Genomic DNA, 25,421 nt, shown 5'->3' with positions numbered 1-25,421 from the left:
GTGTGTTGCAGCCGCCCGGTTGGGTGGAGAAACCATTTCATAGTCCGAAAGGTGGTGGGCTGAAGTGGTTTGGATTGGAGACTTGCTGTTTGGGCCGATGGTTTTTGGGTGTTGTCTGCCTGTAGCTTGGCGGCTTGTGTCTGGACTTGTAGCAGCTGTAGGCCTCAAGCTCTGCGTATGCTTGATGTCTGGTAGTGTCCTCTTTTCGCATCTGGAAAGATTGTCACCATCAGAAAGGGTCTTGGTAGTTTGCCGTCTCAGGTGTGATCCGAAACGGCTACTCCTTACGGTGCGTCTTTGGGTTGGCATAACATTGATGCTAGGGTTTGCCTCCAAGTCTCAATCACAGGAACTCACTCATTCAAAGTGTTTGCGAACTCCCAGTCAGTGGGGGCCACCATGCAGCTTCAGCTGGCTTCATTTGGAATTCTGGGTCAGAGATGCCAGAGGGCAACCAGCTTAAATCCCTTCACCCCATCTCCCCGCTCCCAGGCATGATGCAAGTCATTCCCAGTTCCGGACTTAAACATGAAGGCATTTTAATCCCAGGCCTTCCCTCACTCCAGATTCTCTACTGTCGGGAACGCCCAGGCCAGACTGGCCTCTTTGAGTCTGTGTTGCTGTACCCCCTCTCCATGTCTGCAAAACCTCTTTCTTTCAGAAAGGTTCACCTTGCGGTCCTACGATGGCTTTTAATGACTGGCTGCAAGGTTCCTGCTGGTTTCATCAACAAGATCAGAGTCTTCCAGCCCTCTTGGCTCTGTGGTCAATGCATAAACGACTACTTACCATTCCCAAAACTACATGAGTCGATCAGACCCATAAAATGTTCTGTCGACTTCCCCTTCATGTCTAATGCCCTCCCCAGAGGCAGAGGCGTTGCTAGGTGGGAGGGAGGGCTTCAGGGGGCTATAGCCCTGGGTCTTTTGGTTGTAGCCCCGGATAGAAGCTCAGGGGCTACAACCAAAAGGCTAGCTAGCCCTGAGTCATGACGGTCTCGACATTAGCGTAGCCCCAGATCTAGACCTAGCAACACCCCTGACCAGAGTTGTCCTGTATGTCCTTCACAGCCCACAGAGATCTTTCACGACTATCTTTCAAGCACCCAATACCTGCCTTTTTTGCCTTTGCTTTTAAGAGGTTTATGAGAAGAAGCAGCTGGACGGGGACGATTATACCGCCCAGTGTCCTACTCTAGAAGTGAAATCACTCCAAACATTCCAACATTCCTGAAATCACTAACCATTCCAACATTCCTGAAATCACTCCAACCATTCCAACATTCCTGAAGTGCAACGTTTCCGCGAGAACTGGTTTGATAAGCTGGGGAGCCCAGTCGGGGTTGGCAAAGGAGTGATGGGAATAGTGGGGTCCTTATTAATGAGCGCCAGAATGTCTAACTCTCATTGCAAGATGGAATGTGTGTCGGTGATGTGATCACTTTGCGCTCTCTTCTGCATTTCTAGAATCGTGCTCCCGAAGCAGAATTTCACTTTGAAGTATAATGTCAACATTCCAAGGCAGGTGGTAAGTTGTGCATTCTAATGTTGTCTAGAGATGGATTTTCCAAAGTGATGACTTACAGGACCACAATGTCTTATTGAGCATTCGATCGGTGTAGTGTTGCTGATGTCTCCCAGGACAGAACAATTCACTGCTTCATCTGTCATTTCTTTCTTCGTCTGTGTTAACTTGCCCTGTTCAATCAAATTAATTAAGATTTCATTAATAAAATGGCAAATACAGGAGCACGAAATGTTAAAAGCATAAAGGAAGATATCTTAGAAATGAAAACAATATTGGAGTGTCGATACATGATATAAAATGCAATAGGCTAACATAATTAATCAAATCGTGGAAGGAATCGCGAAGGGGAGCGTTATTCTCTGAAGGAAGTGAGCATTTCACATTAAATAGGAGTTAAATGCATTCCATGTGTTGTGAAATGGAGGCAATGCCCCAGATGAAAGAGCCTTCTTTTCTTCTATTCTGTGGAAAGAGAAAATGGAGTTGCACCATAAACTATACAGCCATTTCTGAGAGTTTTTCCAGTTGGAAGCAATGAGGTGAAAGGCAGTGTACACAACTAGATTAAACAGTTCAGGCGAGGGTACAGGAGACATGAAAGCATTTACTAGCATTGCATAGTGATGAGGGTGAGTGTGTCTCCAAAAGCAAAGAGCATACGTGCACTTAAATATTGAGTGAATAAAATCAGCGGCCGGATCATGACACCCGTGTGAACTTGTAACATCAGGCTGAAGTTCCCTCTGAGGGAGTCTTACTTTCTGACTTCCCTTTCCTCCTTCTCTGATCATCTGTGTTGTCTTCTGTAAGGTAATTTTAACAGTTCTGTTAAAGCTCCTACTTTGATTTAAATGTCAAATATTGGACTCCCCTTGAACCGTTCCTCCACCCCCATCTGCTTGTTGGACCTTTCTCGGTTGGAAAGCCTGTCTAATGCCTGAACCAGGCCATGCTTAGTGCTTGTTTTTCTGATATCGCACTATTCAGGAGGTAGAACGTTATTTATTTTGATATGTAGTTCACTTCCCAGAATCTCTATAGGTGCCACCAACCAAGATATAGATCCCCACAGACGATTTGAGGTTCAAATAGTGCATAACACAAAGGCTTCTATTGGCTGGAATCCCAGGGGCTGGTGCAGCACTATTACTAAGCAATGAGGTGTACCCACACAAATGCGTGAGGATCAAAGTTTATCAAAGGTAACTTTACAATACGACTGAGGTCCAGAGTCCAGGTGACGCTATCGACACCAACTGGTGTATAGGGTGGGACTGCCCAGGAAGTATTGTAGAGTCCCTTGCCAACTATCGACACCAGCTGGTGTATAGGGTGGGACTGCCCAGGAAGTATTGTAGAGTCCCTTGCCAACTATCGACACCAGCTGGTGTATAGGGTGGGACTGCCCAGGAAGTATTGTAGAGTCCCTTGCCAACTATCGACACCAGCTGGTGTATAGGGTGGGACTGCCCAGGAAGTATTGTAGAGTCCCTTGCCAACTATCGACACCAGCTGGTGTATAGGGTGGGACTGCCCAGGAAGTATTGTAGAGTCCCTTGCCAACTATCGACACCAGCTGGTGTATAGGGTGGGACTGCCCAGGAAGTATTGTAGAGTCCCTTGCCAACTATCGACACCAGCTGGTGTATAGGGTGGGACTGCCCAGCAAGTATTGTAGAGTCCCTTGCCTTCCTTGTGGTTTACCCCAACAGTTCTCCCGCCACCATCACTGTGGTTCTGACTCTAGGTCCTTCTATATTATTGAACAATGCGGTTATTAAGGACGTGACTAGGGACATGTGGACCCAGTTATCAGTGCTCCTACTTGATTGGCTGATGGTAATCCAGCCCTTCTCCCACCCAGGTGTGCCTGATGGTGTTTGCGTGATTTGTTGTTTGCCCCCCTGTTCACAGCCCGGGTCTTTAGGTGAGGGACCTTCCCATGTTTGGATCCTGCAACTCGGTCATGGATGTTGTGATCTCCTGTCATGGCTTCCTGAGGTGGGTGTGAGTGGCGTTCTCCAGCTCGCGTGGGCCCGCATCTTCCATTTGTCTCTCGCTGGGAACTTGCTGGGAGTTGCAGTAATACCCTCATGCCGCACTGACTTGGCACCCCCCCCCCACCCTCCAAGCATAGAACACTGTAGATGATGCAAGAGCCCCCCAAACGCAAGGGGTGGGAGGTTGGCCTCCACAAGGCCACTGCACAGCAATGCAAGGCTCTTCAGTGCCCCCTGATAGGGACGCGTGTCTGGCATCGCTTCATCTCGGAGGGAGCGTCCACTGGTTGTGGGCCTTCAGGAGACGCGCCTGGTGCAGATGCATCGGGCAAGGTCCGCAGAAGTTGGACCCACGCCTCTTCCACTGCACAGCCAACACGTGCACGCTGTGGTATCGTTCTCATTACACTGCGATTGCCCTGTAGCAGTCCCTGGCCGCTTACTTGATGGAATGGCTTCTTAGGGGTTGCTGGGGGGGGGGGGGGGGGGTGCGGGGAGGCCTCTGCTCACGCTGGGGGCTGTGCTGAGGCTGGACTGTGCCGGCTGCAGGAGGCGAGTGTTTCTACCACGCCCCCCCCTGTGCTCGCTCTACTTCCCCAGCTGACTAGAGGGGGGCCCTAGGCTTTCCTGGAAGAGGGGGTGCGCATGTCTCACGGCGTCCCTGCCTCCTAGTTACTCTGAGCTTTTAACCCGGATGTGGTTTCTTGACATTATTCCAGGTACTCACACAGTGGGGTGCACGGCCCTGAGTGACGTGCTGTAGATTATCCAGTGGCGCGTCCCGGGCGCCCCCCCACCCTTCGCCCCCCTCCCCTGCATCATGGCTTCAGTAGCTGCTCATTTCTGGGCACTCTGTCCCAAGGAGCACCTGTCTCTGCGGCTCAGGTGTTGGGTTCACCTGTGAGCTCCTGAAATTGCTCCTGGAAAGTGGCCAAACGTTCCTCACAGTCTTTTGGTTATTGGGGCTCTTTTGTCGGAGGCTCATGTTCACAGGGGGCGGGGGGGGGGCGAATCCTTAGGCTTCTGCTAATATATGAGCAGGAGCAGGTTCACCCCCTACCCCCTTTGACTCCGTCCTTCTGTTTTGCCGTCTTGTGCATTCAGGGTGCTCTAATTAGACCACCCTGGGATATACTACCACCCTGAGATATACAACCACCCTGAGACATACAACCACCCTGAGACATACAACCACCCTGACATATACTACCACCCTGAGACATACTACCACCCTGACATATACTACCACCCTGACATATACAACCACCCTGAGATATACTACCACCCTGAGATGATATACAACCACCCTGAGATATACTACCACCTTGACATATACAACCACCCTGACATATACAACCACCCTGACATATACAACCACCCTGACATATACAACCACCCTGAGACATACTACCACCCTGAGACATACTACCAACCTGAGACATACTACCACCCTGAGACATACTACCACCCTGAGACATACTACTACCCTGAGACATAATATACAACCACCCTGAGACATACTACCACCCTGAGATGATATACAACCACCCTGAGACATACTACCACCCTGAGACATACTACCACCCTGAGATGATATACAACCACCCCGAGACATACAACTACCCTGAGACATACTACCACCCTGAGATGATATACAACCACCCTGAGACATACTACCACCCTGACATATACAACCACCCTGAGATATACTACCACCCTGAGACATACTACCACCCTCAGACATACAACCACCCTGAGACATACTACCACCCTGAGACATACTACCACCCTGAGACATACTACTACCCTGACATATACAACCACCCTGACATATACAACCACCCTGAGATATACTACCACCCTGAGACATACTACCACCCTGAGACATACAACCACCCTGAGACATACTACCACCCTGAGACATACTACTACCCCGAGACATACTACCACCCTGAGATGATATACAACCACCCTGAGACATACTACCACCCTGAGATGATATACCACCACCCTGAGACATACTACCACCCTGAGATATACTACCACCCTGAGACATACTACCACCCTGAGATGATATACAACCACCCCGAGACATACAACTACCCTGAGACATACTACCACCCTGAGATGATATACAACCACCCTGAGACACACTACCACCCTGACATATACAACCACCCTGAGACATACAACCGCCCTGAGACATACAACCACCCTGAGACATGCAACCACCCTGAGACATGCAACCACCCTGAGACATGCAACCACCTTGAGATATGCAACCACCCTGAGACATACAACCACCCTGACATATACAACCACCCTGACATATACAACCACGCTGAGACATACTACCACCCTGAGATGATATACAACCACCCTGAGACGTACTATCACCCTGAGATATACTACCACCCTCAGACATACCACCCTCAGACATACTACCACCCTGAGATATACAACCACCCTGAGACATACTACCACCCTGAGATGATATACAACCACCATGAGACATAATACCACCCTGAGACATACTACCACCCTGAAATGATATAAAACCACCCTGAGACATACTACCACCCTGAGACATACTACCACCCTGAGACATACAACCACCCTGAGACATACAACCACCCTGAGACATACAACCACCCTGAGACATACTACCACCCTGAGATATACAACCACCCTGAGACATACTATCACCCTGAGATGATATACAACCACCCTGAGACATACTACCACCCTGAGATGATATACTACCACCCTGAGACATACAAACAACCTGAGACATACAACCACCCTGAGACATAATACCACCCTGAGATATACTACCACCTTGAGACATGCAACCACCCTGAGACATGCAACAACCCTGAGACATGCAACCACCCTGAGACATGCAACCACCCTGAGACATGCAACCACCCTGACATATACAACCACCTTGAGATATACTACCACCCTGAGATATACAACACCCTGAGACATACTACCACCCTGATATGATATACAACCACACTGAGATATACTAACACCCCGAGAAATACAAACACCCCGAGACATACTACCACCCTGAGATGATATACAACCACCCTGAGATATACTACCACCCTGAGATATACTACCACCCTGAGACATGCTACCACCCTGAGACATACTACTACCCTGAGATATACAACCACCCTGAGACATACTACCACCCTGAGATGATATACTACCACCCTGAGACATACAAACAACCTGAGACATACAACCACCCTGAGACATAATACCACCCTGAGATATACTACCACCTTGAGACATGCAACCACCCTGAGACATGCAACAACCCTGAGACATGCAACCACCCTGAGACATGCAACCACCCTGAGACATGCAACCACCCTGACATATACAACCACCTTGAGATATACTACCACCCTGAGATATACAACACCCTGAGACATACTACCACCCTGATATGATATACAACCACACTGAGATATACTAACACCCCGAGAAATACAAACACCCCGAGACATACTACCACCCTGAGATGATATACAACCACCCTGAGATATACTACCACCCTGAGATATACTACCACCCTGAGACATGCTACCACCCTGAGACATACTACCACCCTGAGATATACAACCACCCTGAGACATACAACCACCCTGAGACATACAACCACCCTGACATATACTACCACCCTGAGACATACTACCACCCTGACATATACTACCACCCTGACATATACAACCACCCTGAGATATACTACCACCCTGAGATGATATACAACCACCCTGAGATATACTACCACCTTGACATATACAACCACCCTGACATATACAACCACCCTGACATATACAACCACCCTGACATATACAACCACCCTGAGACATACTACCACCCTGAGACATACTACCAACCTGAGACATACTACCACCCTGAGACATACTACCACCCTGAGACATACTACTACCCTGAGACATAATATACAACCACCCTGAGACATACTACCACCCTGAGATGATATACAACCACCCTGAGACATACTACCACCCTGAGACATACTACCACCCTGAGATGATATACAACCACCCCGAGACATACAACTACCCTGAGACATACTACCACCCTGAGATGATATACAACCACCCTGAGACATACTACCACCCTGACATATACAACCACCCTGAGATATACTACCACCCTGAGACATACTACCACCCTCAGACATACAACCACCCTGAGACATACTACCACCCTGAGACATACTACCACCCTGAGACATACTACTACCCTGACATATACAACCACCCTGACATATACAACCACCCTGAGATATACTACCACCCTGAGACATACTACCACCCTGAGACATACAACCACCCTGAGACATACTACCACCCTGAGACATACTACTACCCCGAGACATACTACCACCCTGAGATGATATACAACCACCCTGAGACATACTACCACCCTGAGATGATATACTACCACCCTGAGATATACTACCACCCTGAGACATACTACCACCCTGAGATGATATACAACCACCCCGAGACATACAACTACCCTGAGACATACTACCACCCTGAGATGATATACAACCACCCTGAGACACACTACCACCCTGACATATACAACCACCCTGAGACATACAACCGCCCTGAGACATACAACCACCCTGAGACATGCAACCACCCTGAGACATGCAACCACCCTGAGACATGCAACCACCTTGAGATATGCAACCACCCTGAGACATACAACCACCCTGACATATACAACCACCCTGACATATACAACCACGCTGAGACATACTACCACCCTGAGATGATATACAACCACCCTGAGACGTACTATCACCCTGAGATATACTACCACCCTCAGACATACCACCCTCAGACATACTACCACCCTGAGATATACAACCACCCTGAGACATACTACCACCCTGAGATGATATACAACCACCATGAGACATAATACCACCCTGAGACATACTACCACCCTGAAATGATATAAAACCACCCTGAGACATACTACCACCCTGAGACATACTACCACCCTGAGACATACAACCACCCTGAGACATACAACCACCCTGAGACATACAACCACCCTGAGACATACTACCACCCTGAGATATACAACCACCCTGAGACATACTATCACCCTGAGATGATATACAACCACCCTGAGACATACTACCACCCTGAGATGATATACTACCACCCTGAGACATACAAACAACCTGAGACATACAACCACCCTGAGACATAATACCACCCTGAGATATACTACCACCTTGAGACATGCAACCACCCTGAGACATGCAACAACCCTGAGACATGCAACCACCCTGAGACATGCAACCACCCTGAGACATGCAACCACCCTGACATATACAACCACCTTGAGATATACTACCACCCTGAGATATACAACACCCTGAGACATACTACCACCCTGATATGATATACAACCACACTGAGATATACTAACACCCCGAGAAATACAAACACCCCGAGACATACTACCACCCTGAGATGATATACAACCACCCTGAGATATACTACCACCCTGAGATATACTACCACCCTGAGACATGCTACCACCCTGAGACATACTACTACCCTGAGATATACAACCACCCTGAGACATACTACCACCCTATACAACCATCCTGACATATACAACCACCCTGAGACATACAACCACCCTGAGACATAGAACCACCCTGAGACATACTACTACCCTGAGACATACTACCACCCTGAGATGATATACAACCACCCTGAGACATACTATCACCCTGAGATATACTAACACCCTGAGACATACAACCACCCTGAGACATACAACCACCCTGAGACATACAACCACCCTGAGACATACTACCACCCTGAGATGATATACAACCACCCTGAGACATACTACCACCCTGAGACATACTACCACCCTGAGACATACTACCACCCTGAGACATACTACCACCCTGAGACATACTACCACCCTGAGACATACAACCACCCTGAGACATACTACCACCCTGAGATGATATACAACCACCCTGAGACATACTATCACCCTGAGTTATACTACCACCCTGAGATGATATACAACCACCCTGAGACATACTACCACCCTGAGACATACTACCACCCTGAGACATACTACCACCCTGAGACATACTACCACCCTGAGACATACAACCACCCTGAGACATACTACCACCCTGAGATGATATACAACCACCCTGAGACATACTATCAGCCTGAGTTATACTACCACCCTGAGATGATATACAACCACCCTGAGACATACTACCACCCTGAGATGATATACAACCACCCTGAGAAATACAACCACCCTGAGACATACAACCACCCTGAGACATACTACCACCCTGAGATGATATACAGCCACCCTGAGACATACTACCACCCTGACATATACAACCACCCTGACATATACAACCACCCTGACATATACTACCACCCTGAGACATACAACCACCCTGAGACATACAACCACCCTGAGACCTACAACCACCCTGAGACATACAACCACCCTGAGATATGCAACCACCCTGGGACATACAACCACCCTGGGACATACAACCACCCTGAGACATACAACCACCCTGACATATACAACCACCCTGACATATACAACCACCCTGAGATATACTACCACCCTGAGATATACTACCACCCTGCGACATACTACCACCCTGAGATGATATACAACCATCCTGAGACATACTAACACCCTGAGACATACTACCACCCTGAGATGATATACAACCACCCTGAGATATACTACCACCCTGAGATATACTACCACCCTGAGACATACTACCACCCTGAGACATACTACCACCCTGAGACATACAACCACCCTGAGACATACTACCACCCTATACAACCACTCTGACATATACAACCACCCTGACATATACAACCACCCTGACATATACAACCACCCTGAGACATACTACCCTGAGACATACTACTACCCTGAGACATACTACCACCCTGAGATGATATACAACCACCCTGAGACATACTATCACCCTGAGATATACTAACACCCTGAGACATACTCCCACCCTGAGACATACTCCCACCCTGAGACATACAACCACCCTGAGACATGCAACCACCCTGAGACATGCAACCACCCTGAGACATACTACCACCCTGAGACATACTACCACCCTGAGATATACAACCACCCTGAGACATACTACCACCCTGAGATGATATACAACCACCCTGAGACATACTATCACTCTGAGATGATATACAACCACCCTGAGACATACTACCACCCTGAGATGATATACAACCACCTTGAGACATACAACCACCCTGACATATACTACCACCCTGAGATATACTACCACCCTGAGATATACAACCACCCTGAGACATACTACCACCCTGAGATGATATACAACCACCCTGAGACATACTATCACCCTGAGATATACTAACACCCTGAGACATACTACCACCCTGAGATGATATACAACCACCCTGACATATACAACCACCCTGAGACATACTACCACCCTTAGATATACTATCACCCTAAGATATACTAACACCCTGACATATACAAACACCCCGAGACATACTACCACCCTGAGATGATATACAACCACCCTGACATATACAACCACCCTGACATATACAACCACCCTGAGATATACTACCACCCTCAGACATACTACCACCCTGAGACATACAACCACCCTGAGATATACTGCCACCCTGAGACATGCAACCACCCTGAGACATGCAACCACCCTGAGACATACTACCACCCTGAGATGATATACAACCACCCTGAGACATACTATCACCCTGAGACATACTACCACCCTGAGATGATATACAACCACCCTGAGACATACTACCACCCTGAGACATACTACCACCCTGAGACATACTACCACCCTGAGATTATATACAACCACCCTGAGACATACAACCACCCTGAGACATACTACCACCCTGAGACATACAACTACCCGGAGACATACTACCACCCTGAGATGATATACAACCACCCTGAGACATACTACCACCCTGAGACATACTACCACCCTGAGATTATATACAACCACCCTGAGACATACTACCACCCTGAGATATACTACCACCCTGAGATATACAACCACGCTGAGACATACAACCACCCAGAGACATACAACCACCCTGAGACATGCAACCACCCTGAGACATACAACCACCCTGAGACATACTACCACCCTGAGATGATATACAACCACCCTGAGACATATTATCACCCTCAGACATACTACCACCATGAGATATACAACCACCCTGAGACATACAACCACCCTGAGACATACTACCACCCTGAGATGATATACAACCACCCTGAGACATACTACCACCCTCAGACATACTACCACCATGAGATATACAACCACCCTGAGACATACAACCACCCTGAGACATACAACCACCCTGAGATGATATACAACCACCCTGAGACAATATACAACCACCCTGAGACAATATACAACCACCCTGAGACAATATACAACCACCCTGAGACATACTACAACCCCGAGACATACAACCACCCTGACATATACAACCACCCTGACATATACAACTACCCTGAGATATACAACCACCCTGAGACATACTACCACCCTGAGATGATATACAACCACCCTGACATATACAACCACCCTGAGATATACTACCACCCTGAGACATACTACCACCCTGAGACATACTACCACCCTGAGACATACTACCACCCTGACATATACTACCACCCTGACATATACAACCACCCTGAGATATACTACCACCCTGAGATGATATACAACCACCCTGAGATATACTACCACCTTGACATATACAACCACCCTGACATATACAACCACCCTGACATATACAACCACCCTGAGATATACTACCACCCTGAGACATACTACCACCCTGAGACATACTACCACCCTGAGACATACAACCACCCTGAGACATACTACCACCCTGAGACATACTACTACCCTGAGACATAATACCACCCTGAGATGATATACAACCACCCTGAGACATACTACCACCCTGAGATGATATACAACCACCCTGAGACATACTACCACCCTGAGACATACTACCACCCTGAGATGATATACAACCACCCCGAGACATACAACTACCCTGAGACATACTACAACCCTGAGATGATATACAACCACCCTGAGACATACTACCACCCTGACATATACAACCACCCTGAGATATACTACCACCCTGAGACATACTACCACCCTGAGACATACAACCACCCTGAGACATACTACCACCCTGAGACATACTACTACCCTGACATATACAACCACCCTGAGACATACTACCACCCTGACATATACAACCACCCTGAGATATACTACCACCCTGAGACATACTACCACCCTGAGACATACTACTACCCCGAGACATACTACCACCCTGAGATGATATACAACCACCCTGAGACATACTACCACCCTGAGATGATATACCACCACCCTGAGACATACTACCACCCTGAGACATACTACCACCCTGAGATGATATACAACCACCCCGAGACATACAACTACCCTGAGACATACTACCACCCTGAGATGATATACAACCACCCTGAGACACACTACCACCCTGACATATACAACCACCCTGACATATACAACTGCCCTGAGACATACAACCGCCCTGAGACATGCAACCACCCTGAGACATGCAACCACCCTGAGACATACAACCACCTAGAGATATGCAACCACCCTGACATATACAACCACCCTGACATATACAACCACCCTGACATATACAACCACGCTGAGACATACTACCACCCTGAGATGATATACAACCACCCTGAGACGTACTATCACCCTGAGATATACTACCACCCTCAGACATACCACCCTCAGACATACTACCACCCTGAGATATACAACCACCCTGAGACATACTACCACCCTGAGATGATATACAACCACCATGAGACATACTACCACCCTGAGACATACTACCACCCTGAAATGATATAAAACCACCCTGAGACATACTACCACCCTGAGATGATATACAACCACCCTGAGACATACTAACACCCTGAGATATACTACCACCCTGAGACATACAACCACCCTGAGACATACAACCACCCTGAGACATACTACCACCCTGAGATATACAACCACCGTCAGACATACAACCACCCTGAGACATACAACCACCCTGAGACATACTACCACCCTGAGACATACTACCACCCTGAGATATACAACCACCCTGAGACATACTATCACCCTGAGATGATATACAACCACCCTGAGACATACTACCACCCTGAGATGATATACTACCACCCTGAGACATACAACCAACCTGAGACATGCAACCACCCTGAGACATGCAACCACCCTGAGACATGCAACGACCCTGAGACATGCAACCACCCTGACATATACAACCACCTTGAGATATACTACCACCCTGAGATATACAACACCCTGAGACATACTACCACCCTGATATGATATACAACCACACTGAGATATACTAACACCCCGAGAAATACAAACACCCCGAGACATACTACCACCCTGAGATGATATACAACCACCCTGAGATATACTACCACCCTGAGATATACTACCACCCTGAGACATGCTACCACCCTGAGACATACTACTACCCTGAGATATACAACCACCCTGAGACATACTACCACCCTATACAACCATCCTGACATATACAACCACCCTGAGACATAGAACCACCCTGAGACATAGAACCACCCTGAGACATACTACTACCCTGAGACATACTACCACCCTGAGATGATATACAACCACCCTGAGACATACTATCACCCTGAGATATACTAACACCCTGAGATATACTAACACCCTGAGACATACAACCACCCTGAGACATACTACCACCCTGAGATGATATACAACCACCCTGAGACATACTACCACCCTGAGACATACAACCACCCTGAGACATACAACCACCCTGAGACATACTACCACCCTGAGATATACTACCACCCTGAGACATACTACCACCCTGAGACATACAACCACCCTGAGGCATACTACCACCCTGAGATGATATACAACCACCCTGAGACATACTATCACCCTGAGTTATACTACCACCCTGAGATGATATACAACCACCCTGAGACATACTACCACCCTGAGACATACTACCACCCTGAGATATACTACCACCCTGAGACATACTACCACCCTGAGACATACAACCACCCTGAGACATAATACCACCCTGAGATGATATACAACCACCCTGAGACATACTATCACCCTGAGTTATACTACCACCCTGAGATGATATACAACCACCCTGAGACATACTACCACCCTGAGACATACTACCACCCTGAGATGATATACAACCACCCTGAGAAATACAACCACCCTGAGACATACAACCACCCTGAGACATACTACCACCCTGAGATGATATACAGCCACCCTGAGACATACTACCACCCTGACATATACAACCACCCTGACATATACAACCACCCTGACATATACTACCACCCTGAGACATACAACCACCCTGAGACATACAACCACCCTGAGACATACAACCACCCTGAGACATACAACCACCCTGAGATATGCAACCACCCTGGGACATACAACCACCCTGGGACATACAACCACCCTGAGACATACAACCACCCTGACATATACAACCACCCTGACATATACAACCACCCTGAGATATACTACCACCCTGCGACATACTACCACCCTGAGATGATATACAACCATCCTGAGACATACTAACACCCTGAGACATACTACCACCCTGAGATGATATACAACCACCCTGAGATATACTACCACCCTGAGATATACTACCACCCTGAGATATACTACCACCCTGAGACATACTACCACCCTGAGACATACAACCACCCTGAGACATACTACCACCCTATACAACCACTCTGACATATACAACCACCCTGACATATACAACCACCCTGAGACATACTACCCTGAGACATACTACTACCCTGAGACATACTACCACCCTGAGATGATATACAACCACCCTGAGACATACTATCACCCTGAGATATACTAACACCCTGAGACATACTCCCACCCTGAGACATACAACCACCCTGAGACATACAACCACCCTGAGACATGCAACCACCCTGAGACATGCAAACACCCTGAGATATACTACCACCCTGAGACATACTACCACCCTGAGATATACTACCACCCTGAGACATACTACCACCCTGAGATGATATACAACCACCCTGAGACATACTATCACCCTGAGATATACTAACACCCTGAGACATACTACCACCCTGAGATGATATACAACCACCCTGAGACATACTACCACCCTGAGATGATATACAACCACCTTGAGACATACAACCACCCTGACATATACTACCACCCTGAGATATACTACCACCCTGAGATATACAACCACCCTGAGACATACTACCACCCTGAGATGATATACAACCACCCTGAGACATACTATCACCCTGAGATATACTAACACCCTCAGACATACTACCACCCTGAGATGATATACAACCACCCTGACATATACAACCACCCTGAGACATACTACCACCCTTAGATATACTATCACCCTGAGATATACTAACACCCTGAGACATACAAACACCCCGAGACATACTACCACCCTGAGATGATATACAACCACCCTGACATATACAACCACCCTGACATATGCAACCACCCTGAGATATACTACCACCCTCAGACATACTACCACCCTGAGACATACAACCACCCTGAGATATACTACCACCCTGAGACATGCAACCACCCTGAGACATGCAACCACCCTGAGATGATATACAACCACCCTGAGACATACTATCACCCTGAGACATACTACCACCCTGAGATGATATACAACCACCCTGAGACATACTACCACCCTGAGATTATATACAACCACCCTGAGACATACAACCACCCTGAGACATACTACCACCCTGAGACATACTACCACCCTGAGACATACTACCACCCTGAGATGATATACTACCACCCTGAGACATACTACCACCCTGAGATATACTACCACCCTGAGATATACAACCACGCTGAGACATACAACCACCCAGAGACATACAGCCACCCTGAGACATGCAAACACCCTGAGACATACAACCACCCTGAGACATACTACCACCCTGAGATGATATACAACCACCCTGAGACATATTATCACCCTGAGATATACTAACACCCTGAGACATACAAACACCCCGAGGCATACTACCACCCTGAGATGATATACAACCACCCTCAGACATACTACCACCCTCAGACATACTACCACCATGAGATATACAACCACCCTGAGACATACAACCACCCTGAGATGATATACAACCACCCTGAGACATACTACCACCCTGAGACATACAACCACCCTGACATATACAACCACCCTGACATATACAACTACCCTGAGATATACAACCACCCTGAGACATACTACCACCCTGAGATGATATACAACCACCCTGACATATACAACCACCCTGACATATACTACCACCCTGAGACATACTACCACCCTGAGACATACAACCACCCTGAGACATACTACCACCCTGAGATATACTACCACCCTCAGACATACTACCACCCTGAGATATACAACCACCCTGAGATATACAACCACCCCGAGAAATACTACCACCCTGAGATGATATACTACCCCCCTGACATATACTACCCCCCTGACATATACTACCACCCTGACATATACTACCACCCTGAGACATACTACCACCCTGAGACATACTACCACCCTGAGACATACTACCACCCTGAGACATACTACTACCCTGAGATATACAACCACCCTGAGACATACTACCATCCTATGCAACCACCCTGACATATACAACCACCCTAAGACATACTACCACCCTGAGACATACTACCCTGAGACATACTACCACCCTGAGATGATATACAACCACCCTGAGACATACTATCACCCTGAGATATACTAACACCCTGAGACATACTACCACCCTGAGATGATATACAACCACCCTGAGATATACTACCACCCCCTGAGATATACTACCACCCTGAGACATACTACCACCCTGAGACATACTACCACCCTGAGACATACTACCACCCTGAGACATACAACCACCCTGAGATATACTACCACCCTGAGACATACTACCACCCTGAGATATACAACCACCCTGAGATATACAACCACCCTGAGACATACAACCACCCTGAGATATACTACCACCCTGAGACATACTATCACCCTGAGATATACTACCACCCTGAGATGATATACAACCACCCTGAGACATACTACCACCCTGAGACATACTACCACCCTGAGATGATATACAACCACCCTGAGACATACTACCACCCTGAGACATACTACCACCCTGAGATGATATACAACCAGCCTGAGACATACTACCACCCTGAGACATACTACCACCCTGAGACATACTACCACCCTGAGACATACTACCACCCTGAGACATACTACCACCCTGAGATATACTAACACCCTGAGATATACAACCACCCTGAGATATACAACCACCCTGAAACATACTACTACCCTGAGACATACTACCACCCTGAGATATGTATGAGTCTCACCGTCGGGTATACCCACAACACAAGAGGCAGAGGAATGGTCCGGTCCAGGGCTTTCGTCATTTCTGTTGCCACCTCCCTCTTCCCTCCCTCCAGCAAGCCAAGAAGAGACCCGATTATCGCTCCCCTGAATAATAGGAGCAGATGCCCAGTCTGGGGGGCTTGCCCCCTTGCTAACCAAACAGGAATGAAAGGGTGCAGGCCCTTGGGGCTCTCTCTGTTCGCTGCTTTCTTTGCTACAGTAACTTGAATTAACCCTGTAAGAGTCGGCACTCTCGCATCCGAGGAAGCCCGCTCAGCAGCAGGTAAGCAGCCAGCGGTGGGTCCGAGGTAGGGACCTCCCCCCAGCAAAGCGACTGCTGCTCCAATGTTGCAGGAGGCGCCAGGACACCTCGATCCGACAGGATAGGGGCTTTAATGCTCAGCTCCATGAAGCAGAGCTCGTTGCTACTGACCCACTCCTGCTCTGGCCGGTATAGCCGACCCGGGTGGCAGTGCCATCTTCTGCGTCCGTCTCTCATAGGTCCTGTCATCCCTGTCTGCAGGGTACCACCAGAAATCACAGGGGCAGGCAGAGGGTCCCTTCAACTGCACTGGGTACACTTTTTCATGACCAAGTGGGCTCACTCTTCATCAATCTTTTTACTCTGTATCGCCCAAGTGGACGGCCATCTTGTGCTCGGCGGCCGGGGGTGGGACATAGGGTTACCAGTTCTGTGGATCCTTTCACCCGGCTGCTCAACCAAATTGTTCTTGAGGGGGCACGTTGGTGGGGTGATGGGATCCCACTGCTGGAGAATTGTTCAGGGAGATTAAGTGAAAGTTTACATGTCAGTTAGGCCTGGGTACAGGAGAGCGACGAGAACCTGCGCCTTACCCCATTGGCACCATGGGCCATACCCAGCCGTGCAGAGGGATTTTAAAATGCCACTAGACACGAGAAGTGATAAAACTGTTAATACGTCACGAGTATCGATGTGCTATCGTGTGTCTCTATATTTTGAGGATTCTTGGCGTGTACGTAATCCTTTAGATACGTAGTATATATTCTTTCTCGCAAACACTTTTTGTTGATGTCACGTAATCCCCTGGACAGGGTTTTGAAAAGAAACATTGGAGGAATGGCGTTCCTGTTCCTCAGGATTTAGGCTTCTCCATCGCTGAGAAACATTCGGGGGCTTGGAGACGAGATACTTCTCTTCTGGTCCACATACTCTTCCTCGGAAGAAGTCATCAGGGATGGGACTATTTCTATAGCAAAGACTCGCCCTGAGGAACGAAAGGATAGATGGTATTAACGGACAGCCCTTCACCTGGAAGAAAGGAGTACAAACCTAAATATTCTTCAAGAACGGAATACCAATGGAAAAACAGCAATATAACAAACCTGAGAGGCAACCAGCCAAATAAACAACCAGTACACTGAACCGGACGAAGAACGGCTCCCTCAGGGCCCTTTGCCCAACTGGAATATTACCATCGCCCAGGACCAACAGAAACTAAGAAGTGACGAAGCCAGCCATAACAGCGTGCCAAGCTCAAAAGACAGTGAGCTCAAAAGGTGGCTGTGGCTACCGGAAGTACTATCGAACACCTCGAGATTCTAGCCATGAAAAGGAACCCCAGGGAAAGAGCAAAATGAACTGAGGTGTACTTTAAATTTACAAAGCCCTCACACTGCGAACCTGGGATCATGGAACACCCGAGGCTTTACTCACCTCACACAACCAGGAGATGTAAATTTAGGGGCTTTCGACCTGCTCCGTCTCCAAGAGACCTGGTTATTAGAGACACCAACTCTAGACGGTTTCGAGGTAATTATTTCGCCAGCTACAAAGGGTCTTAAGGGATGACCTGCTGCAGGGCTACTGATAGCAAGTCGCTCAGGCAGCGGCTTTCACCTGGACACCATTTTGAGGACTGACCCCTTCATTTTAGCCATTACAATTTCAGGAAACCAGAGAGCAACAGTTAGGGGAAGAAAGGGTGAGGCCCTCCTACTGTTAATTAATATTTACTGGAACCCTAAAACGCAGACTGACACGAACTTCCTGAACAAGATTGAACGAACCATTGACGAAGCTATTGCTGATCATGACATCAGCCAAATTCTGATATGCGGCTATCTAAATGCCACTTGTGCAAATGTTGGCAGGGGAACTGGAAATGACTCGTATGGCAACGCCGCCAAGGAGATGCATCACGGCAAAAAGACCTCTACAGCTGGTCGAAGAGGCAGTCAGTGGGACCTACTCATGACCTCAAGAGACCTCCACAACCTACATACTGTAAGGTCCAAACATAAACCTAATATCCCTACGTGGGAACATGAAGGCCAACATCGACCACATATGTGTCTAGGAGCCTCCTAGCACTGATCTCTTATTTTGAGGTCAGGTGAACAAACCGTGACCACAACATCTTAACCACAGCTTGGGCAGCATCAACAAAAATCATCAACCACTATATGGAGCACCCAATTGAATTAGCGACTCGGGGCACCCGATTAAAGTTAACAAATACTGCATTAAAAAACATCACAGTGCAATACCACACAGCAAAATGCAACACAAAAAACAAGCAAGAATTAGCAAAAATTGACTACTGCCCTCTACTACAACCGTACAAAGAAACTTGGCAGAAGAATAACTACAACAAAAAGCAACACTTACACAATAGGAACCAGCTTCTTGTGGAATGAAGAAAAGAGCGATGAGGCCAAAAATCAGAATGGCTAAAACTTGACCGACTGAAAAGGATAAGATAGACGCAAACTTGGCAATCAAGTCCTATATATATTGGATGAAATCTAAAAGACTAACTTTATATCAAGACGACTCGGAAGCCATGCTAATATCCATTTGTCGGAAATGAACAAAAGACTTTTGGTCCCTAATTGACTCAGTAGGCAACACTACTCAAGAAACACTCCTGAACAATGTCGGAGAGCAAAATTGGGTGGCTCCTTTCACAGATCTTTTTCAGAAGCCATCAAATGACAAGAGAGACAAAGTCCCTCAGTCGTCTACAATATAGAGCATAGATCATGATAAAGCAGCGATTGAAGACAAAATCAAGAAGCTAAAATTGTCACAGGCCCCAGGACCAGACGGGATCATTAACCAAGACCTAAAAAACAACCCGGACCTATGGGCTCCTTTAATATCTGACATTAGTAACACCTGTATCCTGTCCCAAACTATACCGACCTCTTGGAAAACTGCAAATGTGGTGCCCATTTACAAGAAGAACGATAAAGGGAACCCAGAGAACTACCGTCCTATAGCACTGCTGGGCATGCTAGGAAAATTGTTTGGATCTCTACTCTTAGATTGTAACTGTGGGTGAAATCGTCAAAGTGCTATGACCCATATCAGTCTGGGTTTGTCAAAAACTCGGGAACCCAAGGAAACATCTGGGTGCTGAGTATCCTGAAAGCAAAGATTTTAGAGGGTAGTCCTAGAATATTCCTAGTGTTTGTGGACTTAAGCCAAGCTTTTGATCGGGTGAATAGGGAAAAACTATGGGACAAGTAAACAACGTGGAGATGCCCTGATTCGATCCTTGACCCGATTAAATACCTCTACTCGGATACTTCAATGCGAGTTCGCCTCAGCGGTGCTGGTCAACTGTCAGAAGAAATCAAGACCTCGCGAGGCGTTAAACAGGGCTGCCCATTGGCACCAGCATTATATAATGCCTATACGGGTGATATTGGGGACAATGAAAACAACATAAGAACATTTCCTCCCAAGCTGGGCAATGACAAAATCAGCCGTTTACTTTATGCAGATGACATCATTCTGCTTGATCAAACAGCCACAGGCCTTCAACGCAGACTTGACGCCCTACATGAATATACAAGAGAAAACGATCTTGAAATAAACACCAACAAAACATAAATCATGATCATGGAGAAATCCCACAAACCTAAAGATCCCGGACGATGGTTTATAGAAGGGAAACCGGTGGAAAAGGTTTCATCCTTTAAATATTTGGGTAGAACTGTCAAGTGCAACCCCCAAGAAACGGATATGCAAGAATCCCTTTGGGCCAAAACAAAATGTTTAACATCGCAAACAAAGAAAATGGATAAAAAATACGGTTGCTTTTCTTTGCAAACAGCCATCAACTTCTATAAAGCAAAAGCCATCCCGGCCATCGTCTATGGCACAGAAGCAATGCCCTCCATTCCAGACAACATCTGGATAAGATTAGAAGGCTTTTACTGGAGGAAAATTCTAAACATACCTCCCTCGACACCGATGGCCTTAATCAGGAGGGAATTAAGTCTAGTATCCTTAAAAGCGACCGTTCACCTAAACAGTCTGATGCTTTTTCGAAAAATCCAAAGCTCCGGACTGAAACTCTTTGAGATAATTCGAGAAGAAGTCAAAAAAGAAAACAACAAGATGTTGACAGGGTGGATGCAGAGAAACCGTACCCTTCTCCAGGAGATTGGAAGTTCAGAGGTGGAGCTAGAGGAAAACCCCACAAAAGTAAAATCACGATTAAAAGACTGGGATTGGATACAAACACTAGAGGAGGCCGCAAAAAACAAACTAACTCGGCACCTCCCAGCGAACCTACAAAAGGTCAACGTCACGTTGAATATTTGTCAAAGTTCCCAAACCAGGGCATCAGATCAACATTCCTAAGAGCCCGATTAAACCTATTAAAAACGAACGAGATCCTAGCAATAAGAGGAAAGCCACAACCAACGCATGTTGAGTCTGCAAGAGTGAGGATAGGTAGCGTGTAAAGTAAGGGCTGCACATGGGTCACCTATCGAAGGACTTCTACGTCTGGTGGAATCGTTTGAGTGGGAAGACAGCGAAAACTGTGATTGCCGTTGTACGATACCTTCAAAGCCTGGGCTTACATAGCGCGGTCAACGCTTTCCAGGAAAGTGATCAGTGATGTGACATTATTAACAAACAAAACATTTATACAAATGACAAGACAATGTAACTTGAAATCTTGCAAAAATTGTATTATACAGTTAAGACGAGAATAAATAAAAATAAAAAATAGGAAAATGAAGCCTGTGGCTAATTCTTTAATGTTCCGGGATGTGCAAAAGGCTTTGATTAGGGTCAGGCTCTTAGTTACGGATGCATGGGCAGGAGCGGCTTAGGCTGGAGACTCTGCCTGAAGACCAGGAACTGAGCTATGCCGAGAACCTGCACTATGCCAGAGCAGCACGGGAAGCGGAAAGAGAGGCCTTCTATGCAAGGGGAGAGAGAGCTGGAAGGGCAGAGCAAGGGAGCACCGTAGACTGCTTGGTTAGTGATAATGGGAGCTCGAGGAACAGTGGTGATGTGTGTGCGGCATTGTGGGTTACTCTTCTGAAGTCTGCACAGCTCGGCGTGTGCTCAGGGACGTCATTTCACCAAAATGCCAGGAGCAGCGAAAGTGACATCACACGACCCTTGACCCCTGGTGACATCACAGGAAGTGATGTCATTTGACCCCACCCCAAAGTGATATCACAGGATGCGATGGAAATGCGACCTTTCATCCGTTGACAAAACAGGAAGTGCTATCACATAGCATTGTACACAACAAAAAATATGGTAACGATATCACTGTAATGTGATGTACATTTCATACAAGAATGGATCGCCATATGTATCCTTAAGATTAGTGTGTATAGGCCCATATTACCAAATTACTGTGACTGCAAGGAGATGTCCATGACCAAATGATAATTATGTGTTATTATATAGCACTTACGCTTAAGCGCTTTATATAGAAAAATATACACCCAATATCACCCAACCTGTGTTGGTACTCATTTATCGACCTCAGAAGGATGAAAGGCTGAGTTGAGGGGTTTAAATCAGTGACTCACCTTCTGAATTGTGCCTGAAATAAACCTTTGATGAGTCTAGCAAGTATTGTATAGAATTCCAGAAAGACACATTATTTGGTATTCCTAATCTTTCTTATTTAGGGTCAGTGCTGAAAGTGTTAGGCTTGTGGCACTCTTTTTCTTATTTTTCTTTTTTTTTAAGGGGCCTGAACAAGAAAGCCAAACCCTCCAGAAGTAAAGAGCCACAGCCCAGGAGCTTGCAGTACAAAAAAAAAAAAAAACTTTTTTTCTTTTTTTTCTAGAGGTCGCAGTTGCGACCTCTGGCGACCCCTAAATGACGCCCCTGCGTGTGCTGGAGGTTTTCTTCCATGGCTTGGAATGTCCTCACTTGGAAGCAACAGCCTCTGGTGATGAAACCCAATAAATGCCCGGCCCAAGACAGGCTCCCGATAGAGCTCCACGCAAAATGCTCTAAAACCATCTTTCCAGTAACGGAAGGACTGGAGAGCGTGTTCTCAAGGTGCCCGCGTGCTTCTTCCATGTGCCCAGCAGTCGCCCGGTCCAGGCCAGCCACATCCTGCGCCCATGTGTCCCCGGTCCCATTGCTTGATGCGGGCACACAACTACTGACGGAATTATAACAGCCCGATCTTTTCAAGGCTCTTTAAGGGCGCTGTGCCCAGTGCCCGGGTGCCTGTGAATCGGCTGCCCTCTGGGGAACTGATGTTGCAGGCGGCACCTGTCAAAGGTGGCCCCCTTCCATAGTATGTACCCACCTTGGCTGTGGGACCCTTTGCAGCAGTGATGAGGCATGTGAGGACGTCCCTTGGCAGCAGTGATGAGGCAGGTGAGGGCATCCCTTTGCAGCAGTGATAAGGCAGGTGAGGACATCCCTTTGCAGCAGTGATGAGGCATGTGAGGACATCCCTTTGCAGCAGTGATGAGGCATGCGAGGACATCCCTTCGCAGCAATGATGAGGCATGTGACGACATCCTTTTGCAGCACTGATACAGGCATGTGAGGACATCCCTTGGCAGCAGTGATAAGGCAGGTGAGGACATCCCTTTGCAGCAGTGATACAGGCATGTGAGGACATCTGTTCGCAGCAGTGATGAGGCATGTGAGGACATTTTTCGCAGCAGTGATACAGGCATGTGAGGACATCCCTTGGCAGCAGTGATAAGGCAGGTGAGGGAATCCCCTCGCAGTAGTGATACAGGCATGTGAGGGCATCCCTTCGCAACAGTGATGAGGCATGTGAGGACATCCCTTGGCAGCAGTGATGAGGCAGGTGAGGGCATCCCCTCGCAGCAGCGATAC

At 47.4% G+C, this 25,421-nt stretch overlaps 1 protein-coding gene across 2 annotated transcripts in view; it reads left to right on the top strand.

Annotated features, from left to right (window-relative positions):
• The window catches only part of LOC138487609 (uncharacterized), a 508,482-nt gene that overhangs the window by 328,632 nt on the left and 154,429 nt on the right, over positions 1 to 25,421 (top strand). For both annotated transcript variants that reach the window (XR_011274510.1, XM_069614083.1), the window contains exon 13: positions 1,467 to 1,527. Coding sequence is in view for 1 of the 2 variants with exons in the window: in XM_069614083.1 (XP_069470184.1) it covers positions 1,467 to 1,527 (61 nt within the window). In the remaining variant the exon portion in view is untranslated. The remainder of the gene's footprint in view (positions 1 to 1,466; positions 1,528 to 25,421) is intronic.

This window comes from Ambystoma mexicanum, chromosome 9 (assembly GCF_040938575.1).
Source record: "Ambystoma mexicanum isolate Mex_15411 chromosome 9, UKY_AmexF1_1, whole genome shotgun sequence".
In the NCBI taxonomy this organism is placed as follows: Eukaryota; Metazoa; Chordata; class Amphibia; order Caudata; family Ambystomatidae; genus Ambystoma; species Ambystoma mexicanum.
The sequence above is the reverse complement of the archived record's forward strand: the minus strand, read 5'-3'. Positions and strand labels throughout refer to the sequence as shown.